The 23,623-nt window shown below is 41.7% G+C and overlaps 1 protein-coding gene across 1 annotated transcript in view; it reads left to right on the forward strand.

Annotated features, from left to right (window-relative positions):
- Nucleotides 1-23,006, forward strand: part of SCFD1 (sec1 family domain containing 1) — a 210,123-nt gene extending 187,117 nt beyond the window's left edge. Inside the window, exons 21-25 of the mRNA XM_077464793.1 lie at nucleotides 1,333-1,385; nucleotides 5,493-5,526; nucleotides 17,025-17,090; nucleotides 19,243-19,311; nucleotides 22,649-23,006. Coding sequence (XP_077320919.1) covers nucleotides 1,333-1,385; nucleotides 5,493-5,526; nucleotides 17,025-17,090; nucleotides 19,243-19,311; nucleotides 22,649-22,672 — 246 coding nt within the window. The 3' untranslated portion in view covers nucleotides 22,673-23,006. The remainder of the gene's footprint in view (nucleotides 1-1,332; nucleotides 1,386-5,492; nucleotides 5,527-17,024; nucleotides 17,091-19,242; nucleotides 19,312-22,648) is intronic.
- Nucleotides 23,007-23,623: the final 617 nt, after the last annotated feature.

Consider the following 23,623-nt stretch of genomic DNA (forward strand, 5'->3'; position numbering starts at 1 on the left):
GCATGTAGGAAACACGGATGGGCATGTAGGCGGCATGGATGAGCACTGGTCAGCACTGTGGGCACATCAGATTCAGCCCAAAGCGCTGTTGCACCGGCTCCCGGCGCGCTGTATCAATTGCGTGTGAGGACAGATCTCAACCGGACATGCACTGATTTGTTGACAAGTGATCACTCCGTCATTGGACGGAGCGATCACGTGGTACAGGGCCACTGTCATCAGCCCTTTTCCCCATTTTGTGATGCGCCAGGTCTGGGGGCCCCGGCAATCACGGCCGCTCCCTGGTGCGTGCGGGAAGCGCAAGTTCGGGAGGACATCCTCCTAGAACTAGCCAACCACGCCGTAGACGTTATTTTGGCTATGGCCCAGTCGACAAGTGGTTAAATAAGAGAAATAAGAAAAGAGCTATCACAAACAAATGGTGCACTGTTGGTTTTAGTAGGTGAATCTAAAATGAGTCAATCAGGAGAAACACTTTGGAGGCTGTCAACAGGAAGAAAATCAAATTTCACTAAAAGTGGAACTAGTATAAAATTAGGTCCTCCTGGATCACTTCAGGCTGGCCCCTTTTGCAGGTATAGCTATGTAAAACATTACAAATAAGTTGCTATGCTGTTTAAAATCCACAAATATACTGTTTCACTCTGCACTTCACGTGCGTAGTTGCAGTATGTGTAGCTGCTGACTTAAACATTTTTGCTGGGGAGGGCAGAACTCCTCTTTAATGTGGAATGTATGTCCCTTGCTGAAGAACATTATTTGTTATCAAGCTGTTATGACTAAAGTTTCAATTTAAGCCTATTGGCCACTTTATGAATTAGGCAAATACACTTACATGGAGTCATTGAATTATTTTGTGGTACATGGGTTATTAAACCATTTATTACATTTTATTATATATGTAGCACTTCACACAGTTCCCAACTAACTATTTAACTATGGATAGTGAGAGGAATCCAATCCAAACACAAGGTGAAAGTACTAACTGTGCTCTCAATACAGATGTGAACAAGCAAGAATATGCGGTGTAACAGCAGCACCACATGATTAAGCCTGTGAGTGGGTGAAACGCCTTAGGGGGTGTGGCTCTAGAGGAGACAGGCTGAAGCTGAATTGCTACACAATAGACCGGGTGGTCTCCAGTTGTGGGTCTCCATGTTCTTTTAATGGCCAGTGATAACAGCAAAAATATGTTATCTGTGCATGTGTCTGTGAAAGCTCTCCTTTATACAGGTCTTAATATAGTTAGTAGTTAACTGCTAACTACTACCACTATCGCTGTGTATTCAATTTTTTAATGTGCTCATGTAGAATATGCTTTTCAACCTACAGGAAACAGATGACTACAGATATTTTGATCCCAAGATGTTGCGGGGAAATGACAGGTGACACTTGCATGCCTGCATATTTGTATAATAAAGCACTATTTACACCAGCAGGTGCATTCGAGCACACGTTTTTTGTTTAATTTTTTTTTCTTTTCTTTTTTTTTTTTTTTTGCAGTCTGGCAGTTTTTTGCAATTGTCTAATAGCTAACTTTAAGGCCTCGTGCACACTGAACGTTATAAAAAAAGCCAATGGCGTTAGCTGTAGAATGAGTTTTCCAGCATTTTTTAGCTGTAGCGTTTGTTTAGCTTTTTTCAACAAAACTATACTCCCACAAAAGCTTACGGCTCACAGACGCTGATAAACGCAAAATAGCTGCGTTTTTGTTTTTGGCGGTTTTTAAGCTTTTTTTCAGCTGAAAAACTCTGCTCAAAACCCACTAATTCTGGGGTTTTATCCCAGCGAGAAAATGCCCCTGCCAAAAACTGCTGATAACAGCTATGTGTGCATGAACATATAGGATAACATGCTGGAGAGTTTATTGGCTGCAGAAAAAACATCTCAAGCCAAAAACAGCAGCTAAGTTATTTAGGTAGGAAGCACGATAGCACTTAAAGATTTTGTTAAAGAATGTCCTGTTGGATTAGATAAAAATAACTGAAAATATTACTGAATACCGAGTCTGAAACTTTTATAGTTTTGATCAAGCATATAATATATAGGTAAATAGAAACTATAGTATCTCACAAAAGTGAGTACACCCCTCACATTTTTGTAAATATTTTATTATATCTTTTTATGTGACAACACTGAAGAAATTACACTTTGCTACAATGTAAAGAAGTAAGTGTGCAGCTTGTATGACAGTGTAAAATTGCTGTCCCCTCAAAATAACTCAACACACAGCCATTAATGTCTAAACCGTTGGCAACAAAAGTGAGTACACCCCTAAGTGAAAATGTCCAAAATGGGCCCAATTAGCCATTTCCATCCCTGGTGTCATGTAATTCATTAGTGTTAATGAAGCTAGAGAGAACATTCTGGACATCCATACTCCAAAATTAATTTTGCCTTCTATTCAAAAAACAGGATCACAAAATACAGGCCATAGCTGCTATGAGTAAGCACTGTTTGTAGTGTGAAATGCGTCAGTTCTTCTGTCCGCCCTGCAGTGGCCTGTATTTTGTATCCTGATTTTTTAATAAAAGGCAAAATTTCTTTTGAAGTGCGGCTGTTCATAGTTTTCTCTCTATCTTCATTGCTACATGCATTGCCAGCACCTGGGGCTTCTAATACTGGAGGAGAGGTTTCAGTTCCGGTTGACCTGCCTGGAGCGGTGGTGTTTCTTTATCTAACTCATTAGTGTTACAAGGTCTCAGGTGTGAATGGGGAGCAGGTGTGTTAAATTTTGTGTTATCGCTCTCACTCTCTCATACTGGTCACTAAAAGTTCAATATGGCACCTCATGGGAAAAAACTCTCTGAGGATCTGAAAAAAAGAATTGTTGCTCTACATAAAGATGGCCTAGGCTATAAGAAGATGGCCAAGACCATACAGTGGTTTAACAGGACACATTCCACTCAGAACAGGCCTCGCCATGGTCGGCCAAAGAAGTTGAGTGCACGTGCTCAGCGACATATCCAGAGGTTGTCTTTGGGAAATAGACACATGATTGCTGCAGAGATTGAAGGGGTGGGGGGATTCAGCCTGTCAGTGCTCAGAGCATACGCCACACACTGCATCAAATTGTTCTGCATGGCTTTCGTTCCAGAAGCAAGCCTCCTCTAAAGATGACGCAGAAGAAGGCCCACAAACAGTTTGCTAAAGATAAGCAGACTGGATTACTGGAACAATGTCCTGCCGTCTGATGAGACCAAGATAAACTTATTTGGTTCAGACGGTGTCAAGCGTGTGTGGAGACAACCAGATGAGGAGTACAAAAACAAGTGTGTTTTGCCTACATTCTAGCATGGTGGTTGGAGTGTCATGGTTTGGGGCTGCATGAGTGCTGCAGGCACTGGGGAGCTACAGTTCATTGAGGAAACCATGAATGACAACATGTACTGTGACATACTGAAGCAGAGCACAATCCCCTCCCTTTGGAGACTGGGCCACAGGGCAGTAATCTATCGTGATAACAACCCCAAACACGCCTCCAAGATGACCACTGCCTTGCTAATGAAGCTGAGGGTAAAGGTGCTGGACTGGCCAAGCATGTCTCCAGACCTAAACTCTATTGAGCATCTGTGGGGCATCCTCAAACGGAAGGTGAAAGAGCTCAAGGTCTCTAACGTCCACCAACTCTGTGATGTCATCATGGAGGAGTGGAAGAGGTTTCCAGTGGCAACCTATGAAGCTCTGGTGAACTCCATGCCCAAGAGGGTAAAGACAGCGCTGGAAAATAATCTCGGCCACACAAAATATTGACTTCTTGGGCCCAATTTGGACATTTTCACTTAGGGGTGTACTCACTTTTGTTGCCAGCGGTTTAGACAGTAATGGCTGTTGAGTTATTTTGAGGGGGACAGCAAATTTACACTGTTATACAAGCTGTACACTCACTACTTTACATTGTAGCAAAGTGTCATTTCTTCAGTGTTGTCACATTAAAAAAACCTATAATAAAATATTTACAAAAATGTGAGGGGTGTACTCAATTTTGTGAGATACTCTATTAGGATAGAAATATTGGAGCTGCCCTTGACAAAATGTTTTTAGGAGTATTTTAAAAGTTACTCTATGGCTTGGTTTACATATGAGCTGCATGCCACTCACAGCAGGGGTCCGGTGCATGCTGGTTCACTGTTTCAGGTCGGATTTCAGCCTGAATTTTGGGCTGAATTCAGACCTGAAACGGACCAAAAGATGCACAGCATTTTTGTTCAAAATGCATTGGACCTGCTGCAGAGATATGTCAACCGGCTCCATAGAAAGTTGGTCAGAATCTGCTATTGTGAACCCAGCCTTAATCTAAGAGATCAAGAACAAAAAATGCAGTATATTGCAGCTGTTTTTAATCTGGTAATCTAGTTAGCAGCATGTTTCCTGTCCTACAGTGACAACAATACTCCTTGGTACAGTAGTGTTGGCATGCTAGGACAGGAAATGCATTAGGGCTACAGAACACCCCCCCTCTCCTCCTTTCTATAACCTAGCGAGGAAGTATGTGGAAAATAACTTGGAACAAGGCTGATAACGGTGCAGCTTAGGCAGGAAGCACATAAAACGTTCTGTTAAGATTTCTGGTAGGACCAATAGGTGTCTCTTGCACTCATGAAACAGATATAGCCCATTTCTTTCACCTCTATATTTACCAGATCAAAGGAGCTAGTAGAAGAGGTTCAAGGTTTACATAATGTACATTTTAAGACTGTAAGCACTGAGGTTGTTATCCTCATCCTTGCTTTATTACTTGGTAAATAACTGACCTTTAATACGTCTGCAGGTCAGGAGTCCCGACAGTCTCATTGGGTGGGTGACTCTTTTGCAGTGATATCAGAATCATTCTGATAGAGATGCACCAGACAATGATAGCAGGATCACAATGGCTTTAAAGTCAGGATTAGGATGACAGTCCAAGAGCATAAATGTTCAAATCAAGTAATCGGTGACAGCTCTCAGATTTCTGTCCTGTCAGGTTCCCTTAAAGCAGACCTTCAGTCATTTTTTTCAACTTTCTATCTATTAAATCTTCTGCCCTTGTTTTAACTTTGGATAGAAAAACATTTTAAATTCCTTATACAGCCCACTTCCTGTTTCTTGTCTGGTAAAAAGCCTAGGCTTATGACAACATGCAAAGCTCTCTCACTCACTCTTGTGAAAGTTTGCCAGGAAGGGAGGAGGGATGAGTCAGAAGAGGGCCAATCAGAGCGGGTGAGCTGGAGCTGTGCCTCTGTGTGTCTGTGTAAGTCCAGGAAGTGAACAGGCAGCAGCTTCAGCTGCCTACAGTTAAAATAATTGCAGCCAGACTCAGTGGAGGGAGATTTCTGTAGCATGTTTGGCAAGTACAGAATCACAGTATATATAAAATAATATGCAAAGTGGTTGGAGGGAAGCTTCAGAATGGCAAAGATGTTTTTATTACTCTTTAAGTAGCGTCTGTCTCATTAGAGTGAATCTGAAATTTTCTCTTGATTAATACATACCTTTTTGTTTTGTAATAATAGTTCTGTACCAAGGAACAAGAACCCCTTTCAAGAGGTAAGCCAAGTAACACCTTATTCACAATATAAATATCTTAATTGACTGACAACCACTTATAGATCCATGACAGTTTTGCACATGTCGTGCCTACATTTTTTGGCAGATCTGTACATATCATAGGAAGTAATGCTTTCTATTTTTGTGTAATTGTTCTTCATAAGTATGTTTCTTAGCTCCTCTTACACTCACACTCTATAAAAATCAGTCCTGTGTCAAGTTCTTGCCAGAATCTTGTTGTAACTAATTTGTATCAGTTTCTGCAAAATGTCCACACACGTCACTGAGTTCAACAGTAACTACATACAGTGGAATTTTATTTTGTTCATGTGTAAAGAAGAACCCAATTTTAAACCTTTCTATAATTTTAATGGCATAGCTGTTTAGGTGCCTACGTGTATGGTGTTAAAACTTTTCTCTGTTTCTTATTGGGAGGACTGCTTGATATACTAGCCAGCTATTTAAAAAAATTAAGTCCTACCTCAGAGTAGTCTCCACAAGGTACTCATCACTTGGCCAGAAAAAAACCTTTCTTTGCACCCCACTGATCCTGGGTTTTACTAAGGGTTGAGGTGCTCATATTGTAGGACTAAGCCCGGCCAGCAACTGTCACCCCCTGACTTAGTCCTCTGAGAGGGTCTCAAAGTCTTATCAGAAAAGGGGGGGGGGTACAGAAGAGACTTTTCTGGCTAACAAGAATAATTGCAATGCAAGCTAAATTGATTTCATTTTTATTTTGAATTGGAAATAAAAGGGAGCCTTATTGTGTCTGTGCATGCCTTTCTCCACCTTGCATTATGATGTCTAATTCATTCAGCACATGTGTGCTGGTTTTTGGGAGCAAATGTTGTTGCTGGACATGCCTAGTTGTGACATACTGAGGAGGAGGAGTGACTACAGACAATTCCTATATCATTATTGTACATCACGGGACACAGAGAAGGCTGTAAATCATGACTACCTGGGTTATGCACCACCTATAGGTAAATGGACACTGGCAGAAAGAACAGAGGGGAAGGCCCCCTGTATAACCCCTCCTACTCAGGAAGTGCCTCATTTTTTTTTCACCAGTGTCTGTAAGGCGATGGTCATTGAAGTTCTGCTCTCTGCATAGTAGTGCCAGGTTCTCTCGTTCTGGATCCATATCTACAACAAGGGATGCTAAGATGGATGGTACCTGGGCCCTCCAGTTGCGGAGGAATAATGGGTGGATATTGACAAGGAGGAAGTTAGGGTAGAACTTGAGGAGGGTCGGACAGTGGAATACACATCTGAGGACTCTGAACCTGAAGACATTCAGGAACTATCTGTCTCACAAGCTCAGAAGATTTTAAAGTGTTTGTAAACGTTTACATATACTCACTTAAGTGGGTATATGTACCTGTTTATCTGCAGTCTTCTTTTCTTTACGTCCATTCAATTCCAGAATTCATAAAGCTTGTCTGAGCTATCAGAAATCAGTGAGCTGAAATCATACACTGAAGAGCTCAGAGGAGAGCTCTGACAGCTGATTGGACGCCCACCCCCTCACACAGCCCACAGGAACAGAGTTGGGGCTGTCAATCAGCTGGAGTTTGCGTTTTGCAATAGATGCCCTGAAGGACCCTATCCAACAGATTTCTAATTTTGCACTGATGTCTGTTCACATGCGCAGGATTCTTTGGTTAAAAACCTGATCTCCTGAGCTTTCCTGTAAATAGTTACTGGCAGGATTTCCTTTTCATGGGCAATTGCTATTCTGGGATGATGTGGATAAACATATCCAAAAGATATCTGGCAGTAAAAGATCTCTTGCCCGCATAGGAAAAAGGGCACGCGTCCAGCTTAAAGAGGTGCAGCTACTTCCAGTTCCTCATCTTCCAAGCAGGTAGTTTCTCTCTGACGGCTGGGTCTAGAGGAGGTCTATCATGTATAAAATATAAACAGATTTTGGTGTGTAGAGGCCTAGAGATTATCAGTTATGCCCAGCAGCAGGACTAAAGGGTCTAATGTGATCCCTAAGTCCTGATTATATGAGCAGGACCATACCATATGAATAAAACTCCCCACTTCAGTTAGACATTTAGGACAGCTGTCTTGTGCGGCATGGTAAATGACTGACAGTCTCTGTGGGCTTTAGTAAATTCAGTGAAAGAATTTTATTTGTACTAACTTACCACGGGCTGAGATCATCAATGGAAGGTACTGCTGGATGCCTACGTCCCAGTCTTCTCTGGTCAGTGTGTTCAAATCCTGATTCCACTTCTGAAATAATTGGTCAATCTTAGAGTCAGCAGAAACAATAAGTCTGTGATACATAGAAGACAGCGGCCTGTTAATGATATGAACTGTCAGCAATGTGTCCACTGAGTGGGAAGCCAGGGTAACCGGATTATAAAACTGCTTCTGCACTGCATGTCTTAATTGCATCCAGGAGGGTACCGTAGTTGAAATTGACGTTTCAATTTATCAAAAGGTAATAGATGCCCCTCAGGCATAATGTTACATAAATTCTTTATGCCCCATCCAGCCCACACCTGGGGGCCTGGGGCAGTTCTTAGATGGGGTAAGGTGGGATTGCCCCATATCGGATTATGGGGCGAGACAAAAGACAAGGGGAATCACTCATCGCCCTAGTCACCTGTCTCCAAACAAAGACGGTGGTCTTCATAGGAGTGGTGATATTAGGATTCTATCAGGGCCTCTGTAGACCAGGTTGCTGAGCTCTGAATAGGACCCCAGCAGTGCCGCCTCAATTTGTTCAAACCACCACCTCGCTGTTACCAGCACTGTGGCCCAGTAATACCTCTTGAAGTAGGACAGGGCCAGGCAGCCCCCCATCAAGGGCAGTTGTAAGGTGATTCTAGCCAGTCTGGGGTCCTTCCCAGAGAAAAGATGCATTGACCCGTTCTAACTTCTGAATAAATTTATTCAGCACTGTCACTGGGATATTCCTGAAAATGTATAAAAACTTGTTAAGCTAGGACATCTTCACCAAATTCATCCTACCCACCAGAGTGAGAGGCAAGGACTTACAAATCCAACATTTTTGTGTAAAGTGTTATAAGACTGGGTATACGTTGTACTCTAAGTATTTAGATTTAGCTAAGTCTGTTTGTATCTGAATGCCCATATACTTAACCACTACAATACTGGGCACTTTCGCCCCCAGACCAATTTTCAGCTTTCAGCGCTCTTGCACTTTCAATGACAAATTGCGCAGTCATGCTACGCTGTATCCAAATGAAATTTTTATAATTTTGTTTGCACAAATAGAGCTTTCTTTTGGTGGTATTTATTCACGACTCAGTTTTTTCAGTTTTTTTTGCGAAAAAAGAGGGGAAATTTTGAAAAAAAAACAATATTTTCTTCTTTCTATTTTAAAAGAAATGTAATAAATTTAAGCCAAAATGTATTCTGCTACATGTTTTTGGTAAAAAAAATTGCCGCTAAGTGTAATGGTTCGTGTGATTGTGGACATATGTACGGAAATGATCATGCACAGATGTGCGCAGGTGATCACGGACATATATGTGCAGATAATCATTGGACCATGTGATTTTAGTGGGACATATGTGGGGGACAGGTGTTTTTATTATTTATGGACATTGTGTGGGGACGTGTGTTTACACTGTGTGGTGACACTAGGTTGGTGATCAGTGAGTAAAAAGCTGTTAAAAACAGCTCATACTCACTGATCACCAGCCGGCTGCCACGATCCCCTCCCCTCTCCTCTCCTCACCAACAACTTGCCTAGCAACCGGCTCTATGTTTATATCACATGACGGCTGTGATTGGACACGGCTGTCGTGATCAGGAGGGCCAATCACAGAGCTCTCCTGCCAATCTGAGATGCACCGTGTCTGGGTGAAATGAGTGCATCGGGACCGTGCCACTGCATGGGCACGTGATCCCCCTCCTTCTCAGGGACGTTCCTGAAGGTCCGCTCAGAGAGCGCCCACCCAGCCGTTTACATACATTGGCCGGGTGGAAAGTGGTTAAACCTGGGTATTCCAAAGGGGTCTGCAGTGATGCCAGACTCTCTCCAGGAGTCAGGGGGAATAATACAGATTTACTCCAATTGATTTGAATGCCCAAAAAGGAACCAAAAACAGTTTATAATTTCTAGGGCTGCCAGCAAGAAATGTTGAGCATCACTAAGATATAATTAGGTGTCATTCGCATACAGTGATATCTTTTCCACTAACGGACCCACCTGTATGCCGTGAATACTGGGAGACGCTTTGATAATTATTGCTAGAGGTTCAATAGCTAAGGAAAAGAGGCCTGGGGAAAAGGTGCACCCCTTTCGTATGCCTCGGTGGAGTTGGAAGGATTCAGATAAGATATTATTCGTTTGTACCCTGGCTGTCGTGGCCGAGTACAACTTCTGCACCCAGGAGATCAAATTTGGGCCAAAACCGAATTTGCGCAGCACCATCCATAAATAGTCCCACTCCACTGAGTCAAACGTTTTTTCTGCATTAAAGGAGGCCACTACCCCCGGGACCCCAGATCTCCTAATAGTGTATAGTCGTCGCAAATTGATGTCTGTGCCTTTCCCAGGCATGAAACCTGTTTGGTCCCTATGAATTAGCAAAAGTATCACCCTATTCAAGCGAGATGCCAGTACTCTAGTGTGTATCTTGGCATCAAAATTCAGAAGGGAAATAGGACCATACGAGGAGCATAACTCCAAGTCTTTCCCCAATTTGGGCACTACAACTGTAATTGTTCGAGACATTGATTCAGAAAGGGAGGCGACATTCATGGAGGACACCAGCACTTATCAGTCAAGGAGTGACCATAGCATTTACAGAACTCAGGGGAGTCCGTCATATCCTGGGGTTTTCCATGTCTGTAAAGATCTCAGAGCCTGCTGTATTTCCTTTAAGGTGAGAGGAGCATCAAGCATCTGTCTAGCTTGGTCTGACAGGACTAAGTCAATGCTACCCAGAAAGGAGTCCAGTTTCTCAGTATTGCAAGCAGAGGTAGAGGAATAGAGAGTGGTATAATACTTTGCAAAGCATGGATTTATATCTTCTCTCCACCTGCTCAAATATCTTCTGGGACTGGTATAGCATCTGTTTCTTGGCCGCTGTCACTCTAAGATGTGAAACCTCTCCCAGCGCCACCCGCCAGACGTTACATAACCCCTTTGTCACCCAACCCAACATAGCGAGCATCCATGTCACCCGCTCTGGCCTCCACCCTATGCAATGCCTCATCTGATTGTCTGTGAGCCGATCCTATAGCTATTTGGTATTGACTCCTTACATAGGCCTTGAAGGCATCCCAGACTACTTTTAGACTGGCAGTGTTATAATTGTACAGCCAGTAATCCTTCGCTGCCTCTGCCACCAGGGGCTCCACACGAATGTCAGAGATCCATTATCTCGATAGGCACCATACCCAGTGTTCAGATGCAACTTAAGTGTGTAATTTATCAAATAATAGTATGGTGAAAGAAAAAGTGCGCCCCTTTTCCTTCTTACACCACCACTGTGCACAAAGAATACAAAAAAAAAAATCAAATATGTGTAAAATAAATCTCCAGCAGCTACTTATAATGTATATATAAATGTGTGATTTTAAATGGGTAGTATAGTAGCGCTAATATTCACAATTAAATGAATAAACCTAAACAATCAACCTGTGAAAAAGTGATCAATGACAGTGTCCATAAAATCCAAACTCAAGTCCGTGAATAATTAAATAATTAATTAAAACATCCAAGTGATTATACTCCAAAAGTGAACAGGTAATGTTGAAGTGACTTGAAGCAATCTTCCACCACACCATATGTGTTCAGTGTCACCGCTCCCTTAAGAAATGCACTCACCAATAGAACATGCCTTGCACTCTCATGCTCATCAATATCACTTAATATCCCCCCAAGGGTATCAAACTACTCCAAAGGTGTTCTTTAACCACTTGGGATCCGCGCTATTGCCGAATGACGGCATTAGCGCGGACCTAGATTTCCGGGACTACGTCTATTGATGTCGTCCCGGTTACGAGCGGCCTGCGCGCCCCCTGAGGGGCGCGCGCGGCGCGCTCTGTGATCGGCGAGTCCGTGAGACTCGCCTGATCACCGATCCGTGTAAGGGGTCGATCCCGACCCCTTATCACGTGATCAGCTGTCAGCCAATGACAGCTGATCATGTGATAGAACGGAGCCGGTAATCGGCTATTATTCCTCCTCGCGCTGACAGCGCGAGGAGAGAAAAAAAAAGCCGATCACCGGCGGCCGTGATCGGGACATCAGTCCCGATCACGGCCAGCAAGGCACCACATGCCACCTGCCAGTGCCCACCTGCCTCCCGCAGTGCCATCCTGAAGTAGAACTAAAAGTAAAAGTAAGTGCCCCCCGTCTGTGCCCACAGTGCCACCCCACAGTGCCACCCACAGTGCCACCCAATCTGCCTCAAAGGTGCTGCACCCCAGTGCCGCCCATCAGTGCCCAGCAGTGCCGCCCATCAGTGCCCAGCAGTGCCACCTATCAGAGCCACCTATCAGTGCCCATCAGTCCCATCTATCTGTGGTACCTATCAGTGCCCATCCGTGCCACTTATCCGTGCCACCCATCCGTGCCATCTTATCTGTGCCCATCTTTGCCCATCAGTGCCGCCTTATCTGTGCCCAACGGTGCCGCCTTATCTGTGCCTATTAGTGCCGCCTTAACTATGCCTATCAGTGCCCACCAGTGCAGCCTATCAGTGCCCACCAATGCAGCCTATCAGTGCCCACCAATGCAGCCCATCAGTGCCCACCAATGCAGCCTATCAGTGCCGCCTTATCAGCGCACTTCAATGATGGAGAAAAATGACCCGTTTGCAAAATTTTATAACAAACTATTAAAACATGATTTTTTTTTTTTTTTTTGCATCTTTTTTTGTTTGTTTAGCAAAAAATAAAACTCCGAGCTGTAACTAAATACCACCAAAAGAAAGCTCTATTTGTGGGAAAAAAATGATAAAAATTTAATTTGGGTACAGTGTTGTATGCCCGCGCAATTGTCATTCAAAGTGCATCAGTGCTGAAAGCTGAAAATTGGTCTGGGACTGAGGGGGGTTTAAGTGCCCAGTAAGCAAGTGGTTAAACAATTTGCACTCCACATTTAAAGATAAAAGTGCTTCCAATAGTGAAGTATAATAAAACTATTTATTAAAACAGCACATGAAATCTTCAATTATTGCACTTATATCCTTTTCAACAAACAAAGGTACTTCAACATAAACTTTCCAAAGTGGGGAGCTCGCAGTGGTAACGCGATGTAGTGTGGTCTCGGCTGACCCGAAAACAACTTATAAGTCTTACCCTCCACTCCCCTCGCTCTCCTATCCACTCCACTTTTCTCCACTTCAAAAGCACTGCACACTCAATGGCCGGTAAATCAGAACGTTAAAAGCTCCTAATGGTTGCCGAATAGCCACGCCCAGACATGTTTCGTCAATAGGACTTAATCATTGGGGTGAGCCCCAATTTTTAAGTCCTATTGACGTAACATGTCTGGATGTGGCTATTCGGCAACCATTTATTTAATAGTTTTACTATACTTCACTATTGGAAGCACTTTTTATCTTTACATGGGGAGTGCAAATTGTTTAAAGAACACCTTTGGAGTCATTTGATACCCTTGGGGGGATATTAAGTGATATTGCCGAGCATGAGAGTGCAAGGCATGTTCTATTGGTGAGTGCATTTCTTAAGGGAGCAGTGACATTGAACACATATAGTGTGGTAGAAGATTGCTTCAAATCACTTCAAGATTACCTGTTCACTTTTGGAGTATAATCACTTGGATGTTTTAATTATTTATTTAATTAATTATTCACAGACTTAAGTTTGTATTTTGTGGACACTATTATTGATCACTTTTTCACAGGGTGATTGTTTAGGTTTATTCATTTAATTGTGAATATAAGCGCTACTATTTTATTCATTTGAAATCACTCATTTGTATTTTAATCAACAGCAGTGCATGATCCAAAATGCGCTTAGGCAGAATGGACATTTGTTGTATCTTAGATAGGACCTGGTCGCTGACATAGACTAAATCATTTTGGGACATCGTGGCATAAGTAGCTGAATGACAGGTATACCTGGGTTTTTCCACCGCTACACATCAGTGAAGTGAAAGGTGGATGCCCATTTACTCAACGGGGAGTCTATATGCACATCTGGTGAGAATTTATCCAGATGCTGACAGGGAGTCATATTAAAATCACCCGCAATTAAAATTTCAGTAATATTTAGCCAACACTTGAGTCAACCTCGTTAGTGAAGCATTTAGCAAGTGGAGGGATATAAAGCCCCACCACTACTATAGGCACATTATTGATACCCGCATGCATTATTACACATTTTCCTTCAGGGTCCAAATGCAGGCCTAGTGGTATAAAGGACAGAGATTTACAAATAAGGATGCTCAGGCCAGTCAACCTTGGACCTCAAAAATCTAAGCAAGTTTCTCACTCAGGATTCGCACATCTCATATAGGGACTGTTCGTTCAGTGGTGGCATCACACCAGCAAGGAGACTTTCTTCCGTCAGTCAACATAAAGAATGCATATCATCTCCATGTTCCAATTTTCCCCACACGTCAGAAATTCTTGCGGTTTGTGATAGAGGACCGATGCTTAATTTTTTGCTCTGCCTTTTAGACTGGCCACAGTTCCTCAGGTATTCACAAAATGTTAGCCCTGGTTCCGGGGTTAAGGTTTTAAAGTGGAAGTAAACTCCCCTATCGTTTTCAGCCAAGGAAGCTGCCATCTTTGCCTCTGTTTAATCTTCAACTGCTATGGTGCTGCACATGTGATTCGTTATGACACCAGCCATTGGATGGTTTGATAGTTTGGCTGAGAGCACAGCCAATGTGCAGTTAGCATTGCCGGCATGTCTTTTTTTTTTAACTGTTTAAATCGATGGGTTTACTTCCACTTTAAGGAGTGTGCATCCTGGGGTATCTAGACAACTGTTGCTCAGAGAATGATCAGCACATTGGTTGAGGAAAATCTGTCCCACGTAATTCATACACTGGAAAGTCTCGGCTGGGTTCTCAGTGTGGAGAAATCGGCGTTGGAACCAGCACAGAGACTGGAGTATTTGGGCCTAATTCTGGGCACTGTCCGAGTGAAGGTGTTTTTGTGTCCTGCAAAGACATGGTCTCCTCAGGAAAGGGGGTTTTACCCATCAATATTTTGGATCTTAGGGCAGTCTCTCTTGCTCTGGCCTACTGGACGAGTCAACTGAGGGGGCTTCCAGTCAGAATCCAGTCAGACACTGCCACAGCGGTGACATATATGAACCACAAGGAGTTGAGGGGCCCATATAGAAGTGCATCAGATTTTGGTTTGTGCAGAACGTCATGTTCTGGCCCTGTTGACGGTTCATATCCCAGGTGTGGAGAACTGGCTGGTGCATTTACTCAATCACCAGCAATTGATCCCAGTAGAATGGTCTCTTCATCCTGAAGTATTCAGTGCTGTTTGTCAATTGGGTAACACCATGGGACCATTTCTCCCTAATTTATGCCTTCCTACTAGTTCAGCTTCTTTTTCATCTGTTACGCTGGATCCTGGAGGAGAAAATCTTAGGGGCCTCTTTGGCCATCAATCATAAGACATCGGTGGATCAGGTTTGCAAGGCTGCAACAGGGTTCTTTGGTACACACCTTAATGAGGTTTTTACTAGGTAGGCGTAAAGCCTGCATTGCAGTTTCCATGGGCTTGACGTCATTCTCATGCATAGACCGCTGATGTTAGATACAGATCTCAACTTTTCCTTTAAAAGTCTATCTTGGCCCTGCCCCCCTGCTACCTCACAATCTTCCTCATTCATTTGTGAGGTTGCCCATCACATTAACGGACCAATAGGGGGATGAAAGGGCTAAACAAGGCTCCTATTTTATGGATAAGGTGGTGAGCTGCACAAAAATTAAGTTACCGTTTCTCTCTGGATCATTTTGCCTGGTCAGGGTTTTCTTTCTTGTGCTCATTTTGAACTTCAAAAGAAGCCCTAACTGAACTCTCTAGCTGCAGACTCTGTGTATTATTTCATCATCACATGAGGTTCACATGAGTAGTACAGTATCTCAATTCTCATAGCAGCGCAGCTTACCCTGCTAGGTTTATTGTCTAGTATTAAATAAGAAAATGTTATAACGTTTTTGCACTGTAAAGCTGAACAAAATAGATTTTTGTATAGCTGTGCTAGCAGGTGAGGAAATGTGTTGAGATGTCTGAGTTGTGAAGTCATCAATATAATAGACAAATAATGGCCTTATGTAACTCGTATAATTCTAATCCATAGTAATGCTGCATTGGTTATGTAACAACGCTCCAGAGAAAATGAAGTGGAAGTAATCTAAATTATTTGTGGGCTAAAGAAATTCTGTGTATTTTTGCACACATATTGTATTATAGGGTTAAAAAACCCCTTTGTGGAAAATGCCGTTTTAATAGTGTCATGTGCTCTTGTCACATTATTTATGCAGGTTCAATGCACATTCATGTGTTTTATGTGTGTTATAAAACCACCATGTCATAATTCTATATTTAGTTAATAGGTTTCCAACATCCAACAAAGGATTGTGCTGCCATTACTATCCGCTGTTATTTTTCCAGAGCTGGTTATAGAATTAAAGTGCAACCTGATTTGTAAATTCAAGCACTTTAAAATCAAGGCGCTGGGCATATTTCAGCATTTGCAATTGAGAACAACTTGACCCAGTATCTCCAAATAGGATGAGTCTGGTGGTATCCAGAAACTGCAGCTGTTCTTCCAGTGTACTCTGTGCAGTTATTGTCCAAACATATTAGATAAAGGTCTACAAAATATAACACTAATTTCCAAAAAATTAACTACTGTACGACAGAATATGCAAATTTTTTTTTTTTCACCTCTTAATTTTCTTCTAAGTTAAAAATTGAAATGCAGCTTAACGACTTTGCAATAACTGTCTAAAGATGTCCATAAACTTCATAATATGATATAAAATGCCTGTGCAGTTTTTGTTACATTTTCCAAAAGATGTAATAAAGAGAGTCTATCTAAAAACAATCCACTTACTTTGAGGACCCGTTCACACCGGAACGCAGTGTGGGAAACTTGCTTTCCATGCACGGTTCCCGCACCGCGTTCAAAACACAGTGCAGTTGCAATCTGCAGCGGGTGTCAATATTAAGTTAATGACAGCTCAAACGCAGGTCGCAAACACTGTGCATTTCCCCAAACCAGATCCTATGTTACAGAAGTAGCATGCAATACAGTTGCAGTGAGTTTCCAAAAGTAGTGGTGCAATTTCATTTCACTTTCATTTTAAAATGGGACCACATAGAACTGAATGTGAATGGCACAGGTCTGCGCAGCGCATCCTCAACCCAGACAGGCCCTGTTGCTACAGAGTTGTTGGTAGTTTTACAGATTGTACAGCCAGTGTGAAAAATATGTGATCAGATTAGGACTGTTGATTATACTAATCGTGCAATTTTTTTTGTTTTGTTTTTTACCTGCAGGCCATTGTGTTTGTTGTTGGAGGAGGGAACTATATTGAATATCAGAATTTAGTAGACTATATAAAGGTTGGTGTATATCTTGACTTTTCTGCTTCTTTAGCATATACTTCATAGTTTTCTTCAGTTGTAGAATTTTGTTTAATATTGAAGCATGCTATTTAATTAAATACTTAGATCAAGGCTCTTACCTCATCATCCTATCCCTTCATTCCCCAAGGTCATTTATTTGCCTATTCTATTGTCAATCTTCTTGCCCAGCTTTGCTGGTTCTTAAAGAAGACCTCTGAAAAAAAAAAACGTTTGTACTCACTCATTTGATCACTTATGCATTTCTTAAAAGAGAAGTTTTGAAAACATATATTTTTTTCTGCATCTCTGTCCCTTGCCTGCTCTAACACTGAGAAGCAAATGATCAAACACCACCAATCGTTCAGTTCTCAGAGCTTACTGAGAAGAGAGCTGGTGACTGTTAGTCTCCAGCTCTCTGCTCTGCCCCCCTCTTCCACGTTCATTGGATCGCTGAGATGTTGTGCCAGTCCAGGCATGTGGGCGGTTTAAGGCCATATAGTCACGATCTTGCCAGAGCCTGGACCCGCTCTGTGATGTCAGCCAACAGCAAGCTTCAGACCCGCTGTCTCCTGCAAACGTGTCACAGAAGTGCAGAATGAATTGATCCGCAGGAGAAATACAGCCAAACAAGCTTTGGCTGTACTTCCCCTTTACAAACTCATGTAATTTTAATGTTGGCACATGCCACCTAAAAGCTAAAATCAGATTTGAAACAGGGCTGCTACCCTGTTAACTGATGGGCTTCAGGAGAAGGTAAAAAGGTGGCATTGCAGAAAAAAACAAAGCTTAGAGTAGCCATCAGCAGATGTTCTCCACACTGGTGAAGTTCAAAGGACAGGTAAGGGAGTAGCATGGATTATGCAGATCTGCACTCATATAGCACAGCAACTGTGAGTGGATACTTAGACTATGTGTATCACTTTACAAATATTGTGCAATGTAAAACATTGTCTTAATGGGGTTTATTTACTAAAACTGGAGAGTGCAAAATCAGGCTCACTTCTGCATAGAAACCAATCAGCTTCCAGGTTTTATTGCCAAAGCTTAATTGAACAAACTGAGGTTAGAAGCTGATTGGTTTCTATGGAGAAGTGAAGCCTGACTTTGTACTTTTCAGCTTTAGTGAATAAACCTCATTGTGTCATTAAGCTGTGTTTAGATGCAGATGCATGCAAATCTGTCAGTTACAGACTGGAACTTTAGATTACCTTGTATTATTATATCTGGTATATGTACCAGAGTATTATTCTAGTTTGCAACCTAAAATTTCCAGTTCTGTTTCACTTTTCTTTATGCCTTTACCTACCCTTTCTCGACCAATCGCCCTTTTGAGGCATTACTAAGTGAGGCTACTGCCTGTCACTTAAAGTGGAAGTAAACTTCCCTATCATTTTCAGCCAAGGAAGCTGCCATCTTTGCCTCTGTTTAATCTTCCACTGCTATGGTGCTGCACATGTGATTCGTTATGACACCAGCCATTGGATGGTTTGATAGTTTGGCTGAGAGCACAGCCAATGTGCAGTTAGCATTCCCGGCATGCCTTTTTTTTTTTTTACTTTAAATTGATGGGTTTACTTCCACTTTAAGAAAGTGTTAAACAGCATGAGTGTTTTCTGAACTCATCTCTTTTATTTTTCATTCCATTTCCTGAACTTTTCTTTATTGCTTCTTGATTTCTTTTGCTCTTTTGCTAACCTCCACACTTCTTTAATTTAGTCCTTCTTACCTGCATTATATCTTTCCTTTCCTGGATTTAAACTCTCCTGCTGTCTCTCATCTACCATCTCCTCTTCAGGCACACAACATTGGCTAATTGACATGCAAAAAAGAATCTACCTTATAAAAATAAAGTTTTGTGGCAGGCAACCAGCTCTGGCTTTTGCTTTGCTTTTGTATCCTGTTACTGGTTGCTAAGGCCTGTCCTTCCTTTTGCTTATTCTGTCATAGATGTTATTTATGTGGCCCTCGCCAGTTCCTCAGATCAATTCCTGGGCCTTTTTTTTTTCATCCTCTTAGCCCACTACTGTTATATTACTATTAACACTTTAAGAAGCATTAGCTAAGTAGAGTTTAATTTGGTTGCTTGTAAAATGTTGAGGATTTAACTTAACACTTTGTGTTATCTTTTTCTTTTTTCTTTTTTTTTTAGACCAAACAAGGAAAGCACATCCTTTATGGCTGCACAGAGCTTTTTAATGCTTCACAATTTGTTAAACAGGTAATGGATGCCTTTTCTGCAGACAGATGTAATTAAGTAAAGCCCATTAAAATGGCTGGTTCATAACACAGGTTCAAGTTTGGCCCCTCGGTGTTACTAGATTTAAATCTGAACTCCAGAAATTCAGCCATTTTCTAAAATGTGCCAGATGGCTATAGATTAAAGGGTAACTCCACTTTCATAGGAAAAAAAAATGGCAAATAAAAATAATTAATATAGCATATACAATTGTGATACAAGTCATATTGTAATTAAATGTTATTAAACATTAGGCACAAAGAGTTTGAGGAACTGGGATGTTAAAGGTACACCATATACACAAACAGACAACAATAATGTATGTTATTAAAAATTACCTTCCATTTTTAATCTGCAGAGCTGTAATTTTCTTTAAAATGCAATATGGCTAGCTGGAAGTATTCTATACACAGATGGTGTACAGAACGCCCCCCAGATAGTTAATTTCCCACTTGTGTGATTGGCTTGCTGATTTTCCCAGAAGTCTGCGCCAAGATACAAATCAGATTTTTGGCATGCCCTGCAATAAAACTAATTTTTGGTGTAATACTCTCAAAGGGAAATCATGTCTAACAGGATGCAGCTCCAGTAGATTTCCTCATTGGAGCACTGCAGGTGCAGCAGCTGATTAATCATAAAACCACTCCCACATGGACACAGACTAACAGCTATTTCTTCAGAATAACAAAATGTAAAGGTAGTGATCTGCAGCAGAGGTTGTTAAAATTCTTGCAATATACATAGATCACCCAGAGGGCAATGTTTTTTCTCAACAAAAGTGGAGTTACTCTTTAAGTCCAACCAGGTGCATGCCTTTAATTTGCAATCTACATTTTTTACTGAGCGCTGAGAGCTTAGCTATCACTATACTTCCATTGCTTGACCTACTGGTCTCAGCTCCTGCAGCTGCAGAGTCACATGCGGTCACACTGCCCCACCCCCTTTCCGCTTTTGGATTATATGAACCCATTCACAAATACACAGTTTGCTGGGAAAGGGCAATGGAGGGGAGGGGAGCAGGCACAATTCCTGGAGTTCAACCTTAATATTTAAAAATATATAAGAACTGATAGTCTGATAGGCATTCTCCATAGCAACATATGAGACTCCTGCTTTAATTTTGTTTAACTGTTAAATAATGGGACTGATGGTAATCAGTGTGCAACTAATATACCAGAAAACTTTGTCCTATACAAATTATCTAGCTTCAAGGACTATGCGCACTACCGCTATACCTCCTGGCACTGTTCCCATGTTTGCCTAATGTCATACCCCAACACAGTTCTGTTTCTTTTTGTTGCGTTGGAAAATGGCTATATATTATAATATCTTCTTAAATGTGCTGTATTCATCTGTGATTGCTACAGTTGATTTTGGCTTAGATTAAGATGCATGTAAAACAGATACATTCCCGTTTCTATAATAGAAGTCTGACAATAACAATTGGTAAAGTAATTATGAACAGTGTTTCATATTTGTTTAAACAGTAACAAGTAGTGTCAGCATTTCTGAATTTTCATAGAGCTCTCAGCATTTTAAGAAATTATATAATCAGATGTTTATAAAAATAAATGTTTAAAAACTTGATTGCTATGGGGATTACCGCTATATATCATCACTTTGGTTTTTAAACAGGTTTTTCATTTGACTTGGGGTCCTAAATGTCAGTACTCAATTTCAATGTGCTTTTATAAGTGTACATGGATTGGATTAGGCAAACGTTATAGCATCTACAAACTATAATATATATATTTATGTGAATTTTTTTTTGTAATACCAGCAATGGCGGTGATCGGCGACTTATAGTGGGACTGCGATATTGCAGCGGATAATCGGACACGAACTGACACTTTTGACATTTTGCAAGAACCAGTGACACTAACACAGTGGTCTGTGCTAAAAATATGCACTGTCACTGTACTAATGACACTGGCTGGGAAGGGGGTTAAACATCTAGGGCAATCAAAGTGTTAACTGTGTGCCTAGCCAGTAATTTTTTGTACTGTATGTGCTGCTTTTACTAGGGGAAGAGATGGATTTTATTTCCAGCAAGGACAAAAAAATCATCCCTTCCTCCCTGTCAGAATTTAGATTTGCCTTGTATACATAGTCAGATCTCTGTTCTGTGTGTATTACTGATGGTCGGCGGGTGCCATCAGACATCCAGTGCCCGGCAGCCACAGATTGGGTTCTGCTGTGATTAATGACAGCAGAAGCAGTGCACGCACCCCCTGGAAGCGGAAGTGCAGAATTGCGTATATAAACGTTATCCTGCACAGGAGGGCCACCCTGTAGCAGTAAATCTGCTATAGGGTGGTCCAGAAGTGGTTAAAGTAATATTAAAGTTCCATTTTTTTTTGTATCAAAATAAAAAACATGTTATACTTACAGTTGTGCTCATAAGTTTACATACCCTGGCAGAATTTATGATTTCTTGGCCATTTTTCAGAGAATATGAATGATAACACAAAAACTTTTCTTTCACTCATGAGTAGTGTTTGGCTGAAGCCATTTATTATCAATCAACTGTGTTTACTCTTTTTAAATCATGACAACAGAAACTACCCAAATGACCCTGATCAAAAGTTTAGATACCCTGGTGATTTTGACAGCACTGGATGAAAAATGCAAGGGTCTGTCAGGCGTCCAAAAACTTGACCTTTCATAGGTGCAATGGTTAGGATAGTTACCTTTAATAGCCATTCAAACCTGTTTGTGTCAACTTGTGTGCATGTTATCAGGTCAACATCACCAGGGCATGTAAACTTTTGATCAGGGTAATTTGGGTAGTTTCGGTTGTCATGATTTAAAAAGAGTAAACACAGTTGATTGATAATAAATGGCTTCAGCCAAATACAATTCATGAGTGAAAGAAAAGTTTTTGTGTTATTCATATTCTCAAGAAAATGGCCCAAAAAAATCATAAATTTGGCCCGGGTATGTAAACTTATCAGCACAACTGTACCTGCGCTCTTCTTTTGGGGTCCCCTGCTGGCACTTCTTGTTCCTCCTCTTCGGCAAGTGCCCTCGCAGAAAGACGCTTTTTATGGGGGTCCTTGTGTGGGACAAAGCTATCAATCTGCCCAATGAGGAATTGGGAGTGCATAAGTATAAGGTGGGGACTGGGGAAGATCACTTAAGACTTTATAATCACTTTAAGGGTGACCCCCCACCCCCGGAGTTTGCACATTTAAAACATGTCAGTCCACATATTTAGTCTTGGCACATTTCCTGTAATAAAATTGCTTATATTTCTGTCATTTTGTGTGTTTCTTGTGGGAAGAGGCTTCAAGGTTTGTTTTTTTGGTTTCTCTTCTAGTTGTCTCAGCTTGGACAGAAGTAACAGATGACATGGCCCCAGATCATGTTCCGCTTGTCTCCAAGGTGTGATCTGACCATACATGGACTTAAAGACCCAGCCTATACTTGCACCGTTCCATTAATCCGTCTATCAGCAGAGTTGTGCACCTGTGCCTGCCGGTCTGACTGAAAAAGTAACATACCGATTCTGCAGCCTCGGAGATAAAAGCTGTGATGGTTCCTCTAACTTTTTGAAAAGACTCCCGTATTTAACTTTGCTGGAGGTTTGCCAGCCCCAGTAAATTGGCATTAACTTTCTCTCTGTACAAAGAGGTTATTTCAAATAAAAAAAGGATATTGTTTAATTTTATAAAGCACATTGTCTGTTCAGAGTTCTGCTTTCTGAATAGGGTTACAGTAGAAAGTGGATTATAGTACTGAATACACTGCAAATTTCTTATGTCCACGTGTGGCCTTGTTCACACCAGCTGCTGCATTGCAACACAGCAGCTGGTACGGTCAGGCCGGACCAGCATAGTGTTGATGAGCTGAAACTGGTACATCGCACTGTTCTGAACTTTATTGGAATCTCACACAGTGATATTTCATTGAGCTCTAGCCATTGGCATTCGTCGAGTTGCACTGCGCTGGAAAAAAAGTACTGCACATTTTTTCAGAGCACACCATCACAATGAACCAGCCACACCGGCAACAAAGCACTTTTCCATGTCTTGCAGTAGAGGTGTGATGGGACTGCACTGGAATAGCAACACAATGCATTCCCACCGTACTTGGTGTTAGTGGACCCTAAAGCCATCTAATAAAGAAATCGTTAGCTTGTTCAGCTTATAATGCCGCGTACACACGATCGGAATTCTCGTCGGAAGAAGCTCTGATGGTTTTCCTGACGTAATTCCGCTCAAGCTGTCTTGCCTACACACGGTCACACCAAATTCCAATAGTTTAGAACGTGGTGACGTACGACGGAACTTCA

This window comes from Lithobates pipiens, unplaced genomic scaffold (genome assembly GCF_037356315.1).
Source record: "Lithobates pipiens isolate NorthernLeopardFrog02 unplaced genomic scaffold, aLitPip1_a1.2 Scaffold_30, whole genome shotgun sequence".
Lineage (NCBI taxonomy): Eukaryota > Metazoa > Chordata > Amphibia > Anura > Ranidae > Lithobates > Lithobates pipiens.